This window comes from Montipora capricornis, chromosome 5 (assembly GCF_036669925.1).
Source record: "Montipora capricornis isolate CH-2021 chromosome 5, ASM3666992v2, whole genome shotgun sequence".
In the NCBI taxonomy this organism is placed as follows: domain Eukaryota; kingdom Metazoa; phylum Cnidaria; class Anthozoa; order Scleractinia; family Acroporidae; genus Montipora; species Montipora capricornis.
The window spans coordinates 6788877-6806376 of NC_090887.1; the positions used below are offsets into that span (position 1 = coordinate 6788877).

The 17500-nt window shown below is 40.1% G+C and overlaps 1 protein-coding gene across 2 annotated transcripts in view; it reads right to left on the bottom strand.

Moving 5' to 3' along the window:
* LOC138049289 (advillin-like) overlaps positions 1 to 17500 on the bottom strand; it is a 34847-nt gene that overhangs the window by 9135 nt on the left and 8212 nt on the right. For both annotated transcript variants that reach the window (XM_068895497.1, XM_068895496.1), the window contains exons 7-17: positions 15880 to 15982; positions 14806 to 14916; positions 14068 to 14134; positions 13430 to 13553; positions 12616 to 12697; positions 11811 to 11906; positions 8567 to 8729; positions 6479 to 6720; positions 4939 to 5025; positions 2567 to 2638; positions 1177 to 1281 (exon numbers count right to left, since the gene is read on the bottom strand). In XM_068895497.1, the coding sequence (XP_068751598.1) occupies positions 1177 to 1281; positions 2567 to 2638; positions 4939 to 5025; positions 6479 to 6720; positions 8567 to 8729; positions 11811 to 11906; positions 12616 to 12697; positions 13430 to 13553; positions 14068 to 14134; positions 14806 to 14916; positions 15880 to 15982 (1252 nt within the window). The remainder of the gene's footprint in view (positions 1 to 1176; positions 1282 to 2566; positions 2639 to 4938; positions 5026 to 6478; positions 6721 to 8566; positions 8730 to 11810; positions 11907 to 12615; positions 12698 to 13429; positions 13554 to 14067; positions 14135 to 14805; positions 14917 to 15879; positions 15983 to 17500) is intronic.

Consider the following 17500-nt stretch of genomic DNA (forward strand, 5'->3'; position numbering starts at 1 on the left):
AAGAAACAACTACCACAACAAAAACTTTTTTTTTTAATCTCATCTGGCTATTTACAAGTGCAGCCCCAGCGTCTACCAGGATCAAATTCAACGAGTAGTCAGAACGGGTCTTTGAACCCGGAATCGCTGGATCTCAAGGAATGACTGGGTCACACTTCCTCCTCAAGCGAGTACCAGAGAATTTGGCTGCGATTAAACGTGGCCGTTTCTCTCACTAACCTAATTTGCACTGCTCGGACAAGTGAATTAAATCAGACTTTTGGAAGACACATCGCTCTTAATGTGACAAGTTTGATTCACCAAAAGTTTAATAACAGAAACAAAGATTTATAAGGGAATGATAACTGAAGACATTGTTCACAGAAGGCAACATGCTATTTACAAATTGGTTTCAAAGGGTAAACCTTTATAGATGGTTTTCACGTGACGTCATCGCCGGCATGTTGGTGGACGAAAACAAAAGATCTCTCATTGGCTTCTTTTGTTCGTCCACCAGAAGTCGTACATTTCTCTATTGTTATTGGTGTCTCTAGAAATTGGTTGAAAACGTCCTATTCGTAAGTCTTTAAGCGTTGATAGAGCGAGTTTCAATCGAGTGTCGTAAAACCAAAACCAAAGTAATTACTTTGGCCAATCAAAAAGGACGGAGACAATCCAGTAAACCAATCAACACTCGAAGTAATTACACCTAGCCGACACAAAGCGCGGCAAAAGGTCCACGCGAGAGCCACGATTGGTTTTGGTTTCACTTCTGATTGGCTGACAAAATGGCGCGAGAACTTTGAACCAATCACAGAATGAAGTAATCATAAACCAAAGTTATTATCTAATTACTTTCGACACTCAATTGAAAACCGCTCTATGCTAATAAGGCAAACAATGATTCCCCTCTATCGATTCACTACAGTTAAAAATGTTACCACAGCACACACATTCGCACTGAAGATGGCAGACATATCTGCCAAAACAAGTCTGTTAATTAAACCAAAAGGAGTCATGTTTTTAAGAAAACATTTATCTTCACAACTACCGACATTACTTTCAAAACACATTTGGAGAAAATGGTCGTTATATCTCGGACATCTGGCCAAGACAAATAGTAGTACTCTTGGGCCTTTTCTGAGTTTCCGAGAGTGTTGGATCTTTGCTTTGATTAGTGCATATAAAATTTGTTACCTCAACAACCCTTGCATTGTTTCCCGTCACTCGAACTTGGAAAAGACGCGTATCAGAGGAAAATGCCTGATCTTTGACGTTCTTGAAGCCACTGGCATGACCACCCTGAAAGAAGAGGAAAGTAATACAGGAATATTCTCGCAGTAGTTTGATTGCTGCACCCCATATTGCGGTATCCGTGACACTGCACTTTTAATTCTAGGTCACTTGTTATCAGCCCGCGACTCCGGGTCAGCGGTATAATTATATAATATATACTCTATCAGGGGCGCGGCACTTGGCCGCCATGTTTTCTTGTTTTGCGTTCAAGTCGGATATTAGTTGATTAAAAGCTAGAGTTTACAGGCACCGGTCTCCTTCGCTTCACAACTGATTCTAGACACAAGCACAGACAGATAAAAAAGTGTGAATGGAAGAGGTTTAGACACAATTGGAGGGGCAAGAAAAAAGAAAATAACAACCCCTCTTGGAACCCTTTTTTTTTTTCAAGCAGGTCGTTTTGCCTGCAACTCGTTTCCCCAACACGGCAATTCCTCCCTCGCGAGGAAAGGAAACCTCTGCACGGATCTCCTCGATGTTCTGTCACGCATGCGTGACGTGACGTCAATGCAACGTCATCCACTCTTCCGCCACTGGGCAGGCGTTAAAATTCAAACTGGTTATAGCAGGGTCGGGTTTTAAACCGGTTAAGAGTAATTATTCGAGGAGATCTGCGCACAGCCCTGCCAAGAAGAGCACTAGAGTAACCAAAAATAAAAAACTTACGAACATTTGCTGCGCTAATTTATTTGACGCTTACGCGAAAGGTGAAAAACCTCCTAGTAAATCCAAATATAAGCTGTGTTATTCAATAATTCAATTGACTTTTTGTGTGTAAGTGTCGGTGCTTGGAGAGACAAATCTGCCACGTTTGAGGGATCATCGTTTGTCACGATTGTCATTCGCTTATGCATGACCCTACAAGCTAAGCTGCATAGCTACGATTACGATCGTGTTAGAATAAAGACTGCCTGTCTGTCCCGCAACACTCAAACGGCAAAGTTTGGTGCTAAAACGAAGCAAGTTGCATTTCATCTGAATTCATTGATCAAATTGGTTTCTAGAAAGTAAAATCCTATCAATTGTCTTCAGTTACGTTGGTGGACCGACGAAGGGTTGAGGGCGAAGTGACTTGCTTGAGTAGGCAAATCGACTTGGTATTGTGAGCGAAACGAACGCAATTTCTTTTTTCCAGTGCCGTCAATCCTGTTCACGGTGACACAGGCAGACGGTTAGAAAAAGCCATTTATTTTGTAAACTGTATCATCACTTGAATCGACCAATTACAGTCAACTCTCACCTTTGAGACACCCCGCAGTGAAAATCAAAATCCGTTGATAAAGACACTTACTTGATAGATGAGCAGTCTGTGCTTGAAGATCATAAAGAAATGCAATGGTTCCTTCCCCTCACAGACACGAACCTAGAGCATTGAACACAGAATGCATGCGACACACAGAGATATATGGAGTTAAATACAACGCTTTGCTTGGTTAATATCGGTTCACTGCATGAAAAAAAAAAAAAACAGAGTACAAACAGAGTTCGACACTTACTCTGTCTTAAAAAAAAAAGCAAAGTAGCTATTCGTACGTCACCCGTACACCGACGACCGTTTTTCTATTCGTACCGGAGTCTTTTTAGAATGATTATTACAGTTCCAATAGTAATGTTTTTTACATACAAACTTCTCCTGTAACTGGCACATGTTCAATAGAAGCAGAAAACTCAAAATTGTACAAAAGTAAGACTAATTCCTTACAAGAAATTACCAAACACAAGTATTAAGGATTTTTTCATTTACGAAAAAACTGCGGAGGAATAACGCCATGAGAAATCAAGCACAAGTACATACATAATTGGCTACTCCCCATTGAGGCTTTTCAGAGTCAATGAAACATAAAACAAACCAACAACAACAACAACAACTGTTAAAAATCCAAACTGGTCGGAGGCAAACCAGTTGGCTATTAACAATTGCTGCTGAGAAGTTGAACCAGGCACTACCAGAATCAAGGGTCTTAAACCCGGGATTTCCGGATTTCAAGGAAAGCGTACAAACCAAGAGGTTGCATCGCCTCCATTGCCTCCTCCAAATGAGAGTTTTCGAGTCGTTCTTTTGCTTGCATTTTCTTTTTTCCCTACTGAACACTCTTTTAAAATATTTTGACGTCTTGTTTTGTTGGTTGACTTCTAGTAATCTTTGTTAACTCGAGCCATTTTTTTCCCCAGAGAGTTCGAGATAGTGAGATCCCACTGCACATGCTTACAACAATACAGATGGCGTTCGATGTTTGCAGGGTTTTCAATAAAAATTTTAGTTGGCGGCCAAACCTGAAGAGTAGCAGGGGCGGATCCAGCATTTTTTGAAAGTGGGGGCCGAACAAGAATACTAATCAGCGCGCGTTAACGCGCCTCAGTAGCGCCTTAGGCGCTACTTTTAGGGGGGTCTGGGGGCATGCCCCCCAAGATAATTTTGAAAATTTGGGTACTCTTACATGCATTCTGGTGCAATCTGGAACGTAATGTATCAGGATTCCATATTGAATAAAATTATAAGTTATGGTTACAATGATGCATGGTTTTTGACTCTTGCTTTAAAGTCACAAAATATATATAATTATATATATATGCATTAACATTTTACGTGGTCACAGTCTCTGTAAGATAGGTTGACTGTAGACAAGTATTTCGCATCCAGTCTTCTTCCTCATTTCGAAAGGATAATATTAGCGCCTGTAAGTTGAAAGTTTATTCGAACAACTTTGGTCACACTATTAGCGAAAAATCACGCTAAAAAAATCAAAAGCTCCAACAGACTGCTTACAAAATGATAAAATTATTGTATATTTTGACAAAAAAAAAAAAATCTCCGACGAACTGAAAGGGGGGGCCGCGGCCGCCTCGGCCCCCCCCTAAATCCGCCCCTGAGTAGGCGGAAAAAAGACAACGCACACCGAAGGCGCGATTCCCGAGGGCCGAAGGCACGAATTTGTAGGAGGGGGGGGGGGGGATCCTCCCCCGGGAAATTTTTGAAACTTGGGTCTCTTAGAATGCATTTCCTGCATTCTGGAGCACGAATTAGTGTATTTGAACACTAATATCATTAAATTTTGGCTTTTGTAACCGGAGAAAGAGCGAGAGAGTACATAAATACTCTAAATGCTTGAAATTCAATTGGCGGCAAGACATATTTTGAGTTTTGAAAAGACGTTAAAATAGCGTGACATAGCCCCTTTAAGGCTCCTTTGCATTCTGTACAGCTGTGACTGTGTGCAATGTATTTCATCTGTCATGACTCAAAAGACGTTTTGTGGATGTCGTCTAATGTCAAACTTCAAATGTAGTTAGCAAATCAGGTCGCTTACACCATGCACTGGATTGCTGGACCCCTGCCTCTGAAACGCGTGTGCTCGATCCTCGCCTTTGACATGGACAGGGAAACAGACATCGCCGCTGAAAATACTCCGAATTCAGGCGTCTCTTTTGTTTTTCATGAACAAAACTTTGCCGACCCAAGGCTCGTGTTCTGTTCGAATGTTTCTCATGTTATTCGTAAAATTTGGGGGTAATTTTTCCAAGGAAAAATAGACGGCGAGTTCACGTGCAATATGGCCGGTGAATTTCCCTGGCCGACGGCTCTTAATGAAAACCCTAACAGTTAGGGTTGTTTTCAGGTTATCACAGTTGTTCATGATTACTGACTTGAAGAGTAATACAAACCTGATAGGGATCACCACCAAACTCGTCGTCTATCTCTACAGCATGAGCCGCGGCAGCTCCTTGTTCATCTGCTGTGCTGTCATTTCCCTGTGAACATTGAAACATTTGGTGCCGCCAAGAATGTTAAAGCCGGGAAACACAGAAATGGGTTTATAAACCTAGTTGGATATGGTAAATTTACCACCGAGTTAATATCGTCTATTTGAGCTATATTATCTCACTGTTTGAGTATACACTAAGAAAACTATTCACCTCACTGTCGGTGGCTAGTGGCTGATATTTACCTTGCCGCGAATATCTACCACTAGCCTACTCCAATTTGGTGACTAGTTGTTAATTATCTAATAGCGCGGTTTTCAATTGAGTGTCGAAAGTAATCAGTGAATTACTTTGGTTTTCCATTACTTCACTCAGTGATTGGTTCAAAGTTCTCGCGCCATTTTTTCAATCAATCAGAAGTGAAACCAAAACCAACCGTGGCCGCGCATGCACATTTTCCCGCACTTTGTGTCGGCTACGTGTAATTACTTCGAGTTTTGATTGGTTTACTGGATTGACCCCGTCCTTTTTGATTGGCCAAAGTAATTACTTCGGTTTTGGTCTTACGCCACTCATTTGAAAACCGCTCAAAGGTAACGATTTCCGGTCAATATTCGATAGACTTCATCTTTAAACACCCTTATGGCTTTCAAATCTGTTTTATATCATTTCTTTCACGATTCGCGTGAATCTAGATCAAAAGGGTCAGCAAAAATTCGTTTTATACACTCAGTTCACGAGAGAACTTGAAAATGTGCACCCGGTGTTTTCGAGTTTACACGCAACTCTCTCTTTGCCATTCGTCCCAAAATGCAGGTAGGCCCACACAAGTACTGAATGTATATTTTAAAACTCTGAGCTCAGACTCGAATCATGGGGTAAATATCCAGTAAACCAACTTAACACAATTTAAGTGAAGTACGATCGTCAAGTGAGCGTAGTCCTGAGAAGGACTGTTTGGGATGACATTAGGGAGTTTAAGAAACCACGACGACTACGGCGACCAAAACGTCACTTCAAAATATATGTTTGAGCTGTTCTAAGTACTTCATGATTATTCCATCTTGTTTATATTGTTCAATATGAGCGAAGTGTCCTATAACTGGATTGGTACGGACGGATTGGAAGTAAAGAATGAGACTCAAAGATTCACTGTAGTTGTCCACGTTGTCGTCAAAACCTTAAAATTGGTCATTTCACGTAGTAGTTTTGACGAGTACGGGAGAGAATTGTTCAAAAATGCGTGCCGCACGTGCAGCACGATCATTTTGGTTCTTTTAACCAATAATATTACTGCTTTTTGGCGTTGTCGTTGCCGTAGCCGTCGTCGTTTCTTAAACTCCCTATTGACTGACGTTTCGACAAACTGAGCGGAAGTCATCTTTAGAGTCAAGTGCATGATTTTTGTAACATCAGTAGATGGTATCAACCGTCTGAGGATGTCAACAAACGACTTGGTTAATTTTAAATTTACTGTAAGAGAGTCTCTACACTAACTTACCAGCCAAAAGTAAATAATGCGATATTCCTTGGAGTTTTTCAGGTAAGTATACAAAATAACGTAACAGTCTCCAGAGTAGAAGACGCCATGATTATCTTCAGGTACGTCTCTACGTTCAAAATCTTCTATTCGCCAAACTTTCACAGTACCAGAGCCGTCATCCGGGAGAGAGTTGTTAGTAACTGAAACCCTTCTTTCATGCATGGATTTCACTTCAAATTTTGGTCTTTGGTCAAGTTTCTCTGCACGGAAATAAACATTAACACCCGCGTAAAGAAACGCCAGACCATTCCCTTCTTAGTCTGCTGGCAGCCGGTTTTTTCTCTAAGGGTCACTAGGACGAGCGCTTAGTCATCGCGAACTCGAAAGTGGGGTATGGCGTTGGCCGTGTAGAGAAGAAGGCGAGACAAAGGTGGTATGGCCGAGTTGGGGTCTCGTCTCATTCCCCTTTAGCCAAAACGTCTCGCCTCATAACCCCTACTGAATTACGAGAGAAAAACAGACTGCCAGCAGTCTACTCTCTTCTCTACTTCATGATCATTCATTTATTTAGAAAGAAAAACGCAGTTAGATAACGAATTTAAGAGGTTGCAAGCAAGCCTGGAAAAAAACCCAGACTCGTACAGGATTCAATTACGATGCGATTGCACTACTCTGCATTTAATATATCGAACTAGGACTAGATACAAAAATCCGGACTTTTTTTAGGATTTTTAGAGTCAAATGGAATTTTAAGGAAATTTTAGATAATTCACATGTAAGGATTTTTGGACGATAATGTTTAAAAAAATGCAGCCGATATTTGGCCGGTTTTAAGAAGCTTCTTCCACTGTTTCCAAGCGGGTTCTTGCCATTTAAATACTACTAATATGCTACCATATGCTATGTTCCCAGCATGTCTTGTTAGCATCACTGTAAGGCCTGGAAGCATACGAAGATCAACATGGCAGAAGTAGAAGCCATTGAAATTCTTGGGGAATTTCCGGATAGATTTTAGGCCATTTTTCGGGTTTTTTGTATCAAGGCCTACTACCAAGTGAGCTATCAGGCCCGTTGGGAGTGGGTCGATTGCGGGTTCAAGTTTAACTCGTGCGGGTTGAACGAAATGATTTTTAACAGTATACGGAGGTTCCTATATTTGAAGCGCGAAATAGAATGAAATCAAGGATGGAAAGGTCTTCGCAGTTAGATAAGCAACTTTTAAGTTGCTTTTAAATTGCTTGCAAGTACTTACAAAGCAAGGGAGACAGGCACCCGTCACACTGAAAACAACTGTGGGAAAAAGGGGGGAAGCAAGGGCAAACAACCGCTAAAAACGCTCTACAAACACGCTTTCTCAGCTACACGACAACAACACCACGGTTACGCCCTACAGCACACAAGGGTCGGAAATCACTGGCATGCAGACTGACCTGACAAAGACGCTGACAACAACTGAAACATACTCGCTCCTGTTGTTAACTCTATTAAAATGCCCTTGTTGATTAAAAAAAGAAGCACTTTCTTTTTTTCTTCAGATTTTTTAAGTGTGTTTTCTTAACACCTGACTAGCAAAATTCTGAACTTTTATTTTTATCCAAAGGCCGTTTTCTTTGAGTGTAAGTTTTGGATTTCACGGTCCGCCATTACTCACGTTCAAAACTGACCGATTGGGCCTCAGAGGGTCGGATGCAGGGAAAAGTGACATCAAAGGCTCACTATCTTAAAATTTCAGCGAGTGAAAACAGCTTTTTATATACGCAAAACGGAAGTTTAAAAGTCTGCATGAAAGCCCAAAACTCCCGTGCTGCATATTAATTCTGCGGCGTACACACGCATTCCATTCTTAAAATGGTGAGCCTTTGACGTCATTTTCTCCTGGATCCAGCTCTCTCAAGATCTTAAAGTTAGTAATGGCGGACCATACAATAAGAAAATTCCAGTTAAAATAAACAGGTTTCTTTTTTGAAATCAAGGCTTAAAACTTTGGTCGCTTAGTGTATAGTTAACATAGTTTTGAAATCCAAAAAACAATACGAATTGATTTTTTGGTCACAGGGTGTCTTTAAATTACATTTGACTGCATTTATTTTCCCTGTCAAGGTATACCTTTTGTTGCTATGCCAACTCCTGCCTGGTAGACCTTCGTGTTTCCATAGGAAACAGCCTTTTCCCATGGGTTAAAGTACTGCTTAAATTCAGTTGGTTCTACATCTTCCTTGACAACTTTCACCGTAGTGTTTGGATTTAACTGCCTTGCTGATATAAACCCCTACAAAATACAAAATAAAAGCAGATTAGAGAAGTTTTCAAATAACTATGGAAAGTAATCACGCGATTGCAATTGCTACGCTTAGTGATTGGTTTAAAAATCTCGCGCCAGTTTATCAACCAATGAGTAAGAAAACCAAAACCAATCGGGACTTGCACGCGCGGTTTTTCCCGCGCTTTGAGCACCGAGTTACACGGAATTGCTACCATTTTTGATTGGTTCATTTGCGCTGCTTGCCCCTGCTGTGATTGGTCGAAGTAATTACTTTGGTATTTGTTTTATGACACTCAACTGAAAATCGCTCTAAAAGTAAACGTTAGCGTGCTAGCAGGCTATTTGCGACACTTGGGAGAAAAAACGGTTTGGATCTCCTTTTGCCCTTCTCTCCACGACATTTCTCTTTCTTGATTGTGTTATGCAAAGACCTTCCTTGAAGGCTGGAGTCCTTTGGTCTTCTCTTATGTCCAGAAACGTACACAGAAATGCAAGCCCAATTTTGACAGCCAACACGAAGTGTCCCTTCGAGTCTAAGCGTTTGTTGCCTATTTCAAGCAACAATGCAAGTGTTGTGGTTAGAGTTACTTTTGGTTAGGGTTAAGACAGCTGTTTATATTTACCTTGAGAGAAGAGTTTAGTGGACATTTTAAGACAAATTGTCTGTTTGCTTGGACTCAAGTGATAATGTTATGCCTCAAAACTGAAATGCAGCTTTTCATTGGACGAGAAAATATCACGAGACGCGCCTCAAAACTGTATAACTCCGTAGGACGAACAAAACTCACCAACTCCCTAGGGAAACAACAGCTTGAACCTTGCATTTGCACGTGATCAGGACAGGCGTCTTGAAAGCGTGGCAAATTTGTGAGCGCGTCCAACGCGAGTTTCAATGAAATTCGGAAATCTGAGTTTCAAGTCATGGCCGCGACTTAACGCTTTAAGTACAAAGTGAGGAAGAAATACAGCGACTGATACGAGACAAAAGTTGAAAGTAATTATTGAAGGTAGGTAATTGTTACTCATTTGTATTTTGAGATATTTGATCACACTAGTAAGGATTATACTCGTATTTAGCTTGCTTCATTTTCTGATGTGGAGTATAAGAAAACATTCCATTTCCAGCAGTCCGATAATTTCTCAATTTCATGTCGATCTTCGCGAAATATTCGATTTATCCAATCGATCTTTGTTTAGACTACTCAGAAGTTGTCCATTACAGCCGGCAATCTGTTGAATCCCTTTCTGTGACTGTATGAAAATCTTACAATTTTTATCACTCTATCACTGACGTCTATTACCAATCGACTAATGACTCAAGCTATTTGCACTAATTGAATGCTAACCGTTTTAAAACAAACTAGTTCTTGGATTTAAATACAGTGGAACCCCGCCTCACGGTACCCTGCGAACAGCAGACGCATTTCCGGTCGTCGCTTCGACGACCGGAAATGCGTCTGCTGTTCGCAGGCTAGCCTCACGGCCAACTCGGTAAATTATACAGTCACCTCGTTATTGCGGCCACTTTCTTTGGCCCGGCAAAACGGCCTTACATTTTCTTACAGAAAACCCTCGTAAATGCGGTCACCCGTTAATACGGCCAACGACCACAATTTTAAATCCCAAACGGTAGAATCCTCTATAATTTCACCCCGTTTATACAGCCACTCGCGCTAAATTTAGAAAACCAAAACGCATGTGACATGTCAATTTCATTTACTTTTGTAATTTACCACGGTAATCGAACTGGCGATTTACTTTACATTTCATTACAAACATGATCTTGAAACTTCTTTAACATCCAGTAAGGCAAATTTCGAAGGGGTTATAAAAGTCATTGTGCTTTCATCCAAAATACGATCGATACATGGTCGGGTAATTACGCTGGCTTCCGTTTTTTAGAAGCATAGTAAGCTGGGCCTGTTCTTTTTTTGATTTTAGGCTCGGAACGTACGGTACACTTCTTAACAATTTTAAGTGTTTTACATACTGAGCGAAGTTTCAAGTATTTTATACAATTACTGTACGTACATTCCTGTTGTTTATTAAAGAGAAAAGTTGTTCTGGAAGTGCAAATGCAACATTTGTCATTACGGCCATTCAGTCATGAATTTCACCCTACCCCGGTAATACGGCCATCCCGTCAATACGGCCAATTTTTCAGTTTAGGTCCGTTGATGACCGTATTAACGGGGTTCCAGTGTTTATCAGGGCTACGTCGAATACGTACTCTTAGAACATGCTGGTCAATGATTTGAAAACCTTTAACGGCTGCAGGTCATTTCGACACTTCCAACTAAAAATGCACGCTCTTCTCGTACAATTCGGAATTAATAGATACTTGAGATGTTTTCACATCTCGAAAAAAAAAAAAACGAGAATTTACTTTCAATTTGGGAACTGTAAAGTAATACTCTGTTGCACACACAAATCGCGCTCTTAACATGTCACGAAGAAATTTGCTATAATATTAGAGAGATTCAGTATCACGCGCGAACGGTAAAAGTTACCACGTGACCATAATTTTCCCGCCTTTTTCTACGTTTGCCGGCTCCCGCTTGCCGTTTCTACGAGAAAGAAGGCATTTTCGCGTTTGCCGCATACGTGAATTTTTTTCGCGTTTTCTTCTACATAAGAAGTTGTTTGCGTAAAAAAAAAGTACTCCAAGACATTTTCCGGTATGCCAAAGAAGGAAAAATTAGATTTCGTAGTTATAGATCGTTCATATATGTCTCCTTGCCACAATTTTCTTTATGAACTCACGTTGAGTCTCTGTCATGGAAACTCTCAAAATTAGACAGGTAAGGATTTTCATTTTATATAGCGTCTTTTTCTACAAACAATGTTTAAAAAGACTCTGAGATTTAGTAACTAAATAAATACTCGAGTTGCCGAGGGTCACGTAAAGCTAAAGTCACAAGCCTCACGCCATTTTACGTGAAACGTGAAACGTGAAACGGCAAGCCGACGTTTGCTGTTTCACTGAAACGTGATGCTAACCCTCTCTATTGTTTGGCATGAAGCAGGGTGGACCGGAGAGAATATCCATGGTCATAGGTTATCATACTTGTCTGTGCACTTGTTTACCTCGGCATCTCTGAGCGCTTGAGCCTTTTCACCCCTAGTTGCTTTCTTTCCTAGCCATACGTAAATGGAGAACCCAGTCTCTAGAATAAAAACGTCCTAAAAAAACACAGTCACAGATTTTAATGTGTCTGACGCAAACCACTGGAAGATGTGACAAGCTACATGTAACTGCCACAGCCAGACCTTCAAGGTAATCTCAACAAAACACATATACCACACAAATGACAGTGGAGGTTTGTGCCGTAGTGATCAGTGGCGTGGAATCCCAACCCCAGGATTGCCGGTTCATGCTGCTTCTCAAACCAAGCAACTTTGCTCCATCCTGCCTCCTCCCACCCCAGGGGTATCACGTGGGTACCGGTAAGGAGGCGCGGTGGCCTCATGGTTTAGTGTGCTTGACTTGGGAGCGAGTGGTCCGGGTTCGGGTCCTGGCTGGGGCAGTGTGTTGTGTTCTTGGGCAAGACATTTTACTCTCACGGTGCCTCTCTTCACCCAGGGGTATAAAATGGATACCGGCGAAATGCTGGGGGTAACCCTGCGATGGACTAGCATCCCATTAAGGGAAAAGTTAAAAATACTCCCAGTCGCTTAATGCTACGGAAACCGGGGATAAGCACCGGCGTGTTGGGTCATTGGTTTATACAGATGTCAAGAAACACAAAAGCGACTTTTAAAAAGACAGTAGCACCTACCTAACTAAGGTCACCTGACCTATTTGTATACCCCACTGGCCTCAGTTACTTGAGAACAGATACATAATTATGAACTAAACTGAACAGTTAACAAGGTTACATGTGCCGCTTACATCAGAATCCAAATCATGACGCCCAAGAGGTTTGCTTCCAGTCTCCTTCATTGTGATATTTCCAGACTCCTCTTCTTTGACCCTGCACAAAAAAAAAAAAGAAACCTTTCATCAATACATGTACATCCTTGAAATTAGCATGTTTCAAATCTTTTTTTTTTGTTGCGTGACAGTGAAACGATCTATATCAAAGAAGGCAGACCACAACACCGTGAACTCCTTGCCCTACTCTTTGCAAATGGTACGTGGGTTCTTTTTCTTACGTCCCAAAGGGCCTACGGTTTATCGTCCTTACACAAGAAGACCAGAGAGCCTAACCATTTGCAAAATTTTATGTTATTACAAAGGCAGAACTTTCCTCTCTGAGTCAGTCATTTGAAGACCCTTAGTGATGGTCCAGCTGGCATAGCAGGGCTTGTTAATTATGAATACTATCAGAAACCCATAAGGGTTGAAACGTGTAACGTGTGTTCACAGCTTCCGAATATTCAGTGAGAACTGATTGGTTGAATGTTTCAGTGCCATATTTGGAAACCCCTCACTCTTGTTGTTCCAAATATGGTACTTAGCAAATTGAATATTCAGAACAGAGTTAACTGAATAGTGTGTAATGTGAAGTGCTAGATTTCAATCCCATATGAACCATGTGAGCGTTAGCCCTACTGATGGAGATGGGCCCACACAAGGACTGAGAAAAACTCTGACCAGGGTGGGAAAGCTTGTTTCCCAGCACACAAGGGGCCATTACACGTTTCAACCCTTATGGGTTTCTGATAATATACAATCGGGAAAAGTTTTACTTATGTCACTGTACCTGTATAAATTGAGTTTGAGGACTTGTTCATGATCTTTGTCACTTTCCCCTTCCTTGGTGATTGGCACAATGCGTTTATTGCCAGTCAAGTGATAAAAAAACTCTTCTTCTTCCTCTGGAGTATCTGAGTAAGAAAATCAACCAAGCATGCAGGAGTAAGTAACCCTGCCATTTACCAAAACTTCATACATGATGAGATTTTAATTCCAGTTTGTAAAAATTGCTTGTGCAGATGGGGATTAAATGCAAGGAAAAATACCAGTAGATGTACATTGTATTTGTTGTTTTGCATGTTGCACTCAACTCTGATGATGACATCTCAGGACTACACTCACTCGGAAGATCTTAATTCATCAATGCTTGATATGACTCCTGCATTCAAACCACAATGAAAGAAATTTCTACCTTAAGTGGGAAAGAGACTGGCTGACTTCCACCTGTCCAATTAAATATGGTGGCCGAATCTTTCCCTTGAAAACACAAATTACCGCCTGCAAGCAGGCTACTAGTAAGTGAGACATACATGTACAATCATGTACAATGACCTGCAGAATGTGACACGTATTTCAGACCCGCCAGAATGGAGTACCTGGACTGTTGTTAAAATTTTGGTGTGTGCGAATGAATGGTTGACTAACCAATTAGAGAGACACTTGCTAATCCTGCTCTTTCCTCGTCTCTGAGCTCTTGGGCATAACGGCAAGCCTATGAAGAGAAAAACACGTTCACTGCTCCAGGTACAATGTCATTCGTGTTGGGTTCAGAATTTCAAGAGGATGACTTATGGGAAATCAACATGGAAGCCATTTCACCAGCATGATACTGCGTTCCCTCTAATACTGTACAATTCACATTTATCATTTAAAGATCAATACATCTCTTATATGCACCTTTCACATAGAACTGAAAATAATATTGTTTCACATTACAAAAATGTTGTTTATTATCCATGAACTTTCACCTTTTTCAAGTATGGAACAAAATCACAGTTGTCCCGCCCATGGCCCTAAGAAGGCTTTCTAGCTGGCTCAGCGTGTAAACAGTTCAAGTCCAGTCTCTAAACCCTGGGTTTGTTTCCATGCTATTTACAACTTACAGTGTTCAAGTTGCATTTAATATTATTATTATTAGTGATTGCAATCATGATCTTTTGCTTTATAGACACCTTCACTGTTAATATTTTTTACAAATTTACTGAAGATGCATGCAGGAGGCCATTCTATGATTTGATAAGCCATTATACAATGATGTTTACATTGTACAGTGTATGTCCATCTACTAGTCTAAGATGTCTTTCTGTAATAATGTTCCAAGTTACATTCATCATTTATAATTATTTAGCATTGTTTAATTTAACACACACAAAAAAAACTTACATTTAACCTCTCCTTTTTATTGCTTTCCTTTCCAATCCACACAAAAATTTTCCGTCCACAATCAAAAACAAAACAATCTCCTTGATTGAGAGAGGCCACAGACAATGGAACCTATCAACATGAACAATTATAAAATTACAACACTTTAATAGGAATGGGATTTAAGGCAAGTAAAAGTCAATGCTTGGAGTCAAGATGTAGCTAAAGCTAGACAAAGGGATGATTTGGTTGATCATAATGCCAGTGTCAACTTCAATGGCCCAATATACAGTACATGTATAAAATTATTAAAAAAGTGCACCAACTCAGATAGACGAGTCTATATTCAATAATTTGTTTTTTCTATTGTGCACCATGTATGGCAAACAAATTTCATTGAATTACTTGGCTGTAATATTGTTACAGTAGTGTATTATACAAGCCATGTAGATCCATGCCTCTTGCAGTCACACTTGTGGGAGAAAACGACAGCTGGTTTGAGTGACTTTACAAAACTCCGCATACCAAATAAAAAAGCAATTATACAATATACAGGATGAAAAATGTGAAATATGTTTGCTACATTCACAGGTGGATTCAGTTCAATTCAATTAAATTCAATTCAATCCATCTTGAATCCACCAATTCCTTAAATTCACAAGTGGATTCAGTTCAATTCAATTAAATTCAATTCAATCCATCTTGAATCCACCAATTCCTTACATTCACAAGTGGATTCTTGCCAATTGGGGACGCTTTTAATTAATAGGTGGGAACAGGTTAAAAAAAAACATTTACTGTACATGCAGGTCTAGACTCAAAAACTACGTCCCCTTTAAACGTGCGAACTCTCCAAGATACATGTAGGGAATAAAACTCCCGGTCTCCCATACAGGTCATCAAATCTCCCGGATAAAAATGACTCTGAACCTTTTACATGTAAAAGCTTTGCTCCTTTGTATAGGTTCAAATTGCATCCCCTAGTTAAAAGGATTTTGATTTTTTTGAACTCGTTTCTTAATTGCATTCCCAAGTTGAAAAACATTTCACATTCAAGATTCACAACAGTGGCAGATTATTCTAACTTGTAGTCACCTGTGATGCATAGACTTTTCTCTTTCCCTTGACTTGAAGCAAAGCTTTCTCAAATTTCTTCTTTCCTTCTTTGAAACCACTCGCATGTCCACCCTTAAGCAAACTAGTTTTAGAAATAGAAGCTTGTATAAATTTTTCAAAAAGTAAGTCAGAATCTCCTCAAAATTAATATCATTAATTAAAGGAATGTACTACATGCAAAGCCATAATTCACTTTTGCCACCTCTCCTGAATTATCTGGGAGTCTCCCGCATACGGAACAAATTTTCCAGCCTCCCGTACAGGTCAGTCCAAATCTCCTGGATAAAAACGACTCTACAACACACATTGATAGAACTAAACAACATGGCTTTCTTTATCTTCGTTTGTTTTCAAGGCTACATGTATACGTATAACCACCGATTGCTTGATTGGAATAAAAATTCTCGACATATGAGTGCCCTGTTTTACTGTAAATACCACATTCAAGATTCACAATGGTGGAGGACTTTTCTTTTATCAGAGGAAACAGTAGGGGGATGGGTGGGTGTGGTATTTTTGGGAGGAGGGGGGGGGGGGGAAGGAATTGGAGAGACCGCATGGCAAAATCTCCAGATTTTAGATCTCCAGAGGTTGGCAAGTCATGCAAGGGGAAAGATGCAATGCACTTGCAGGGTGTAAAATTAACTTTTTTTTCCCGGGAGCCACTTGGCTCCTAAATATTTTAAAGTGGTAGCCAATTCCAAAAAGTTGGTGGCCATTATGACACACACACTCACACACACAAAAAAAATAACAATTTTTACTCAGTCACTGTACTGGATAGATAAAATTGCTCATGAATCATAGTGATACATTCACAAAAACATCAAAAATTACCCGGGCTCCAGCTCATGGAGCAAACTCACTAACTTAAACATATTTATCCACGTTCAATACCTTGCCATTACAATGTTGAAAATAGATATTAAGTAACAACTAAGTCAGCAATCATTTCTCCAACAAATGGAGGAAAAGTTTTCTTACAAAGAAAGAGTCGCTCTCTTTTGCTTCATTTGCTACTAATAAATAAATGATTGTTCTTTTCCATGCCGTATGAAGGAAGCCTCTAATATCATGAAAGCAACAAATGAAGGCCTGCATATTACAAGTTCGTGCAACCATCACAGTGTAATCAAAATTAAAGTACATTTCAAAAACGCCTGTGTTGTAATATTAACGTTAAAGAAGAATATCTAACTATCCTAATTTTATAGGCGAGGAAAAACATCCTTTTACAAAAGAGTTAGTGATTCGTATGAGGCCTCAGTTTTTTTAAGTCGCAAGAAGCTTTCTATCTCAGACATTAAATAGATTTAGAACCACGTTTACGGAAAATGCAAACGGCAAATTTTAATTTTGATTTCGCTTCCTTTTCTTCTAATCCTTAAAAACATCTAACAGAAACATAGAAAAATATTTCCCATTCACAACAAATAAAGACAACGTCGCATTGTTGTCGAAGGGCTGTAAGGCAGACAGCAAATGTTAGATTCTTACCGTTTGCCGTTCGTGTAAACGTGGATCTATAGTTCTCTATCGTGAAAAATTTGGCCTTCGCATGCTGCCTTTTGAATTGAAGTCGTCTAATGGACTCTTTTTT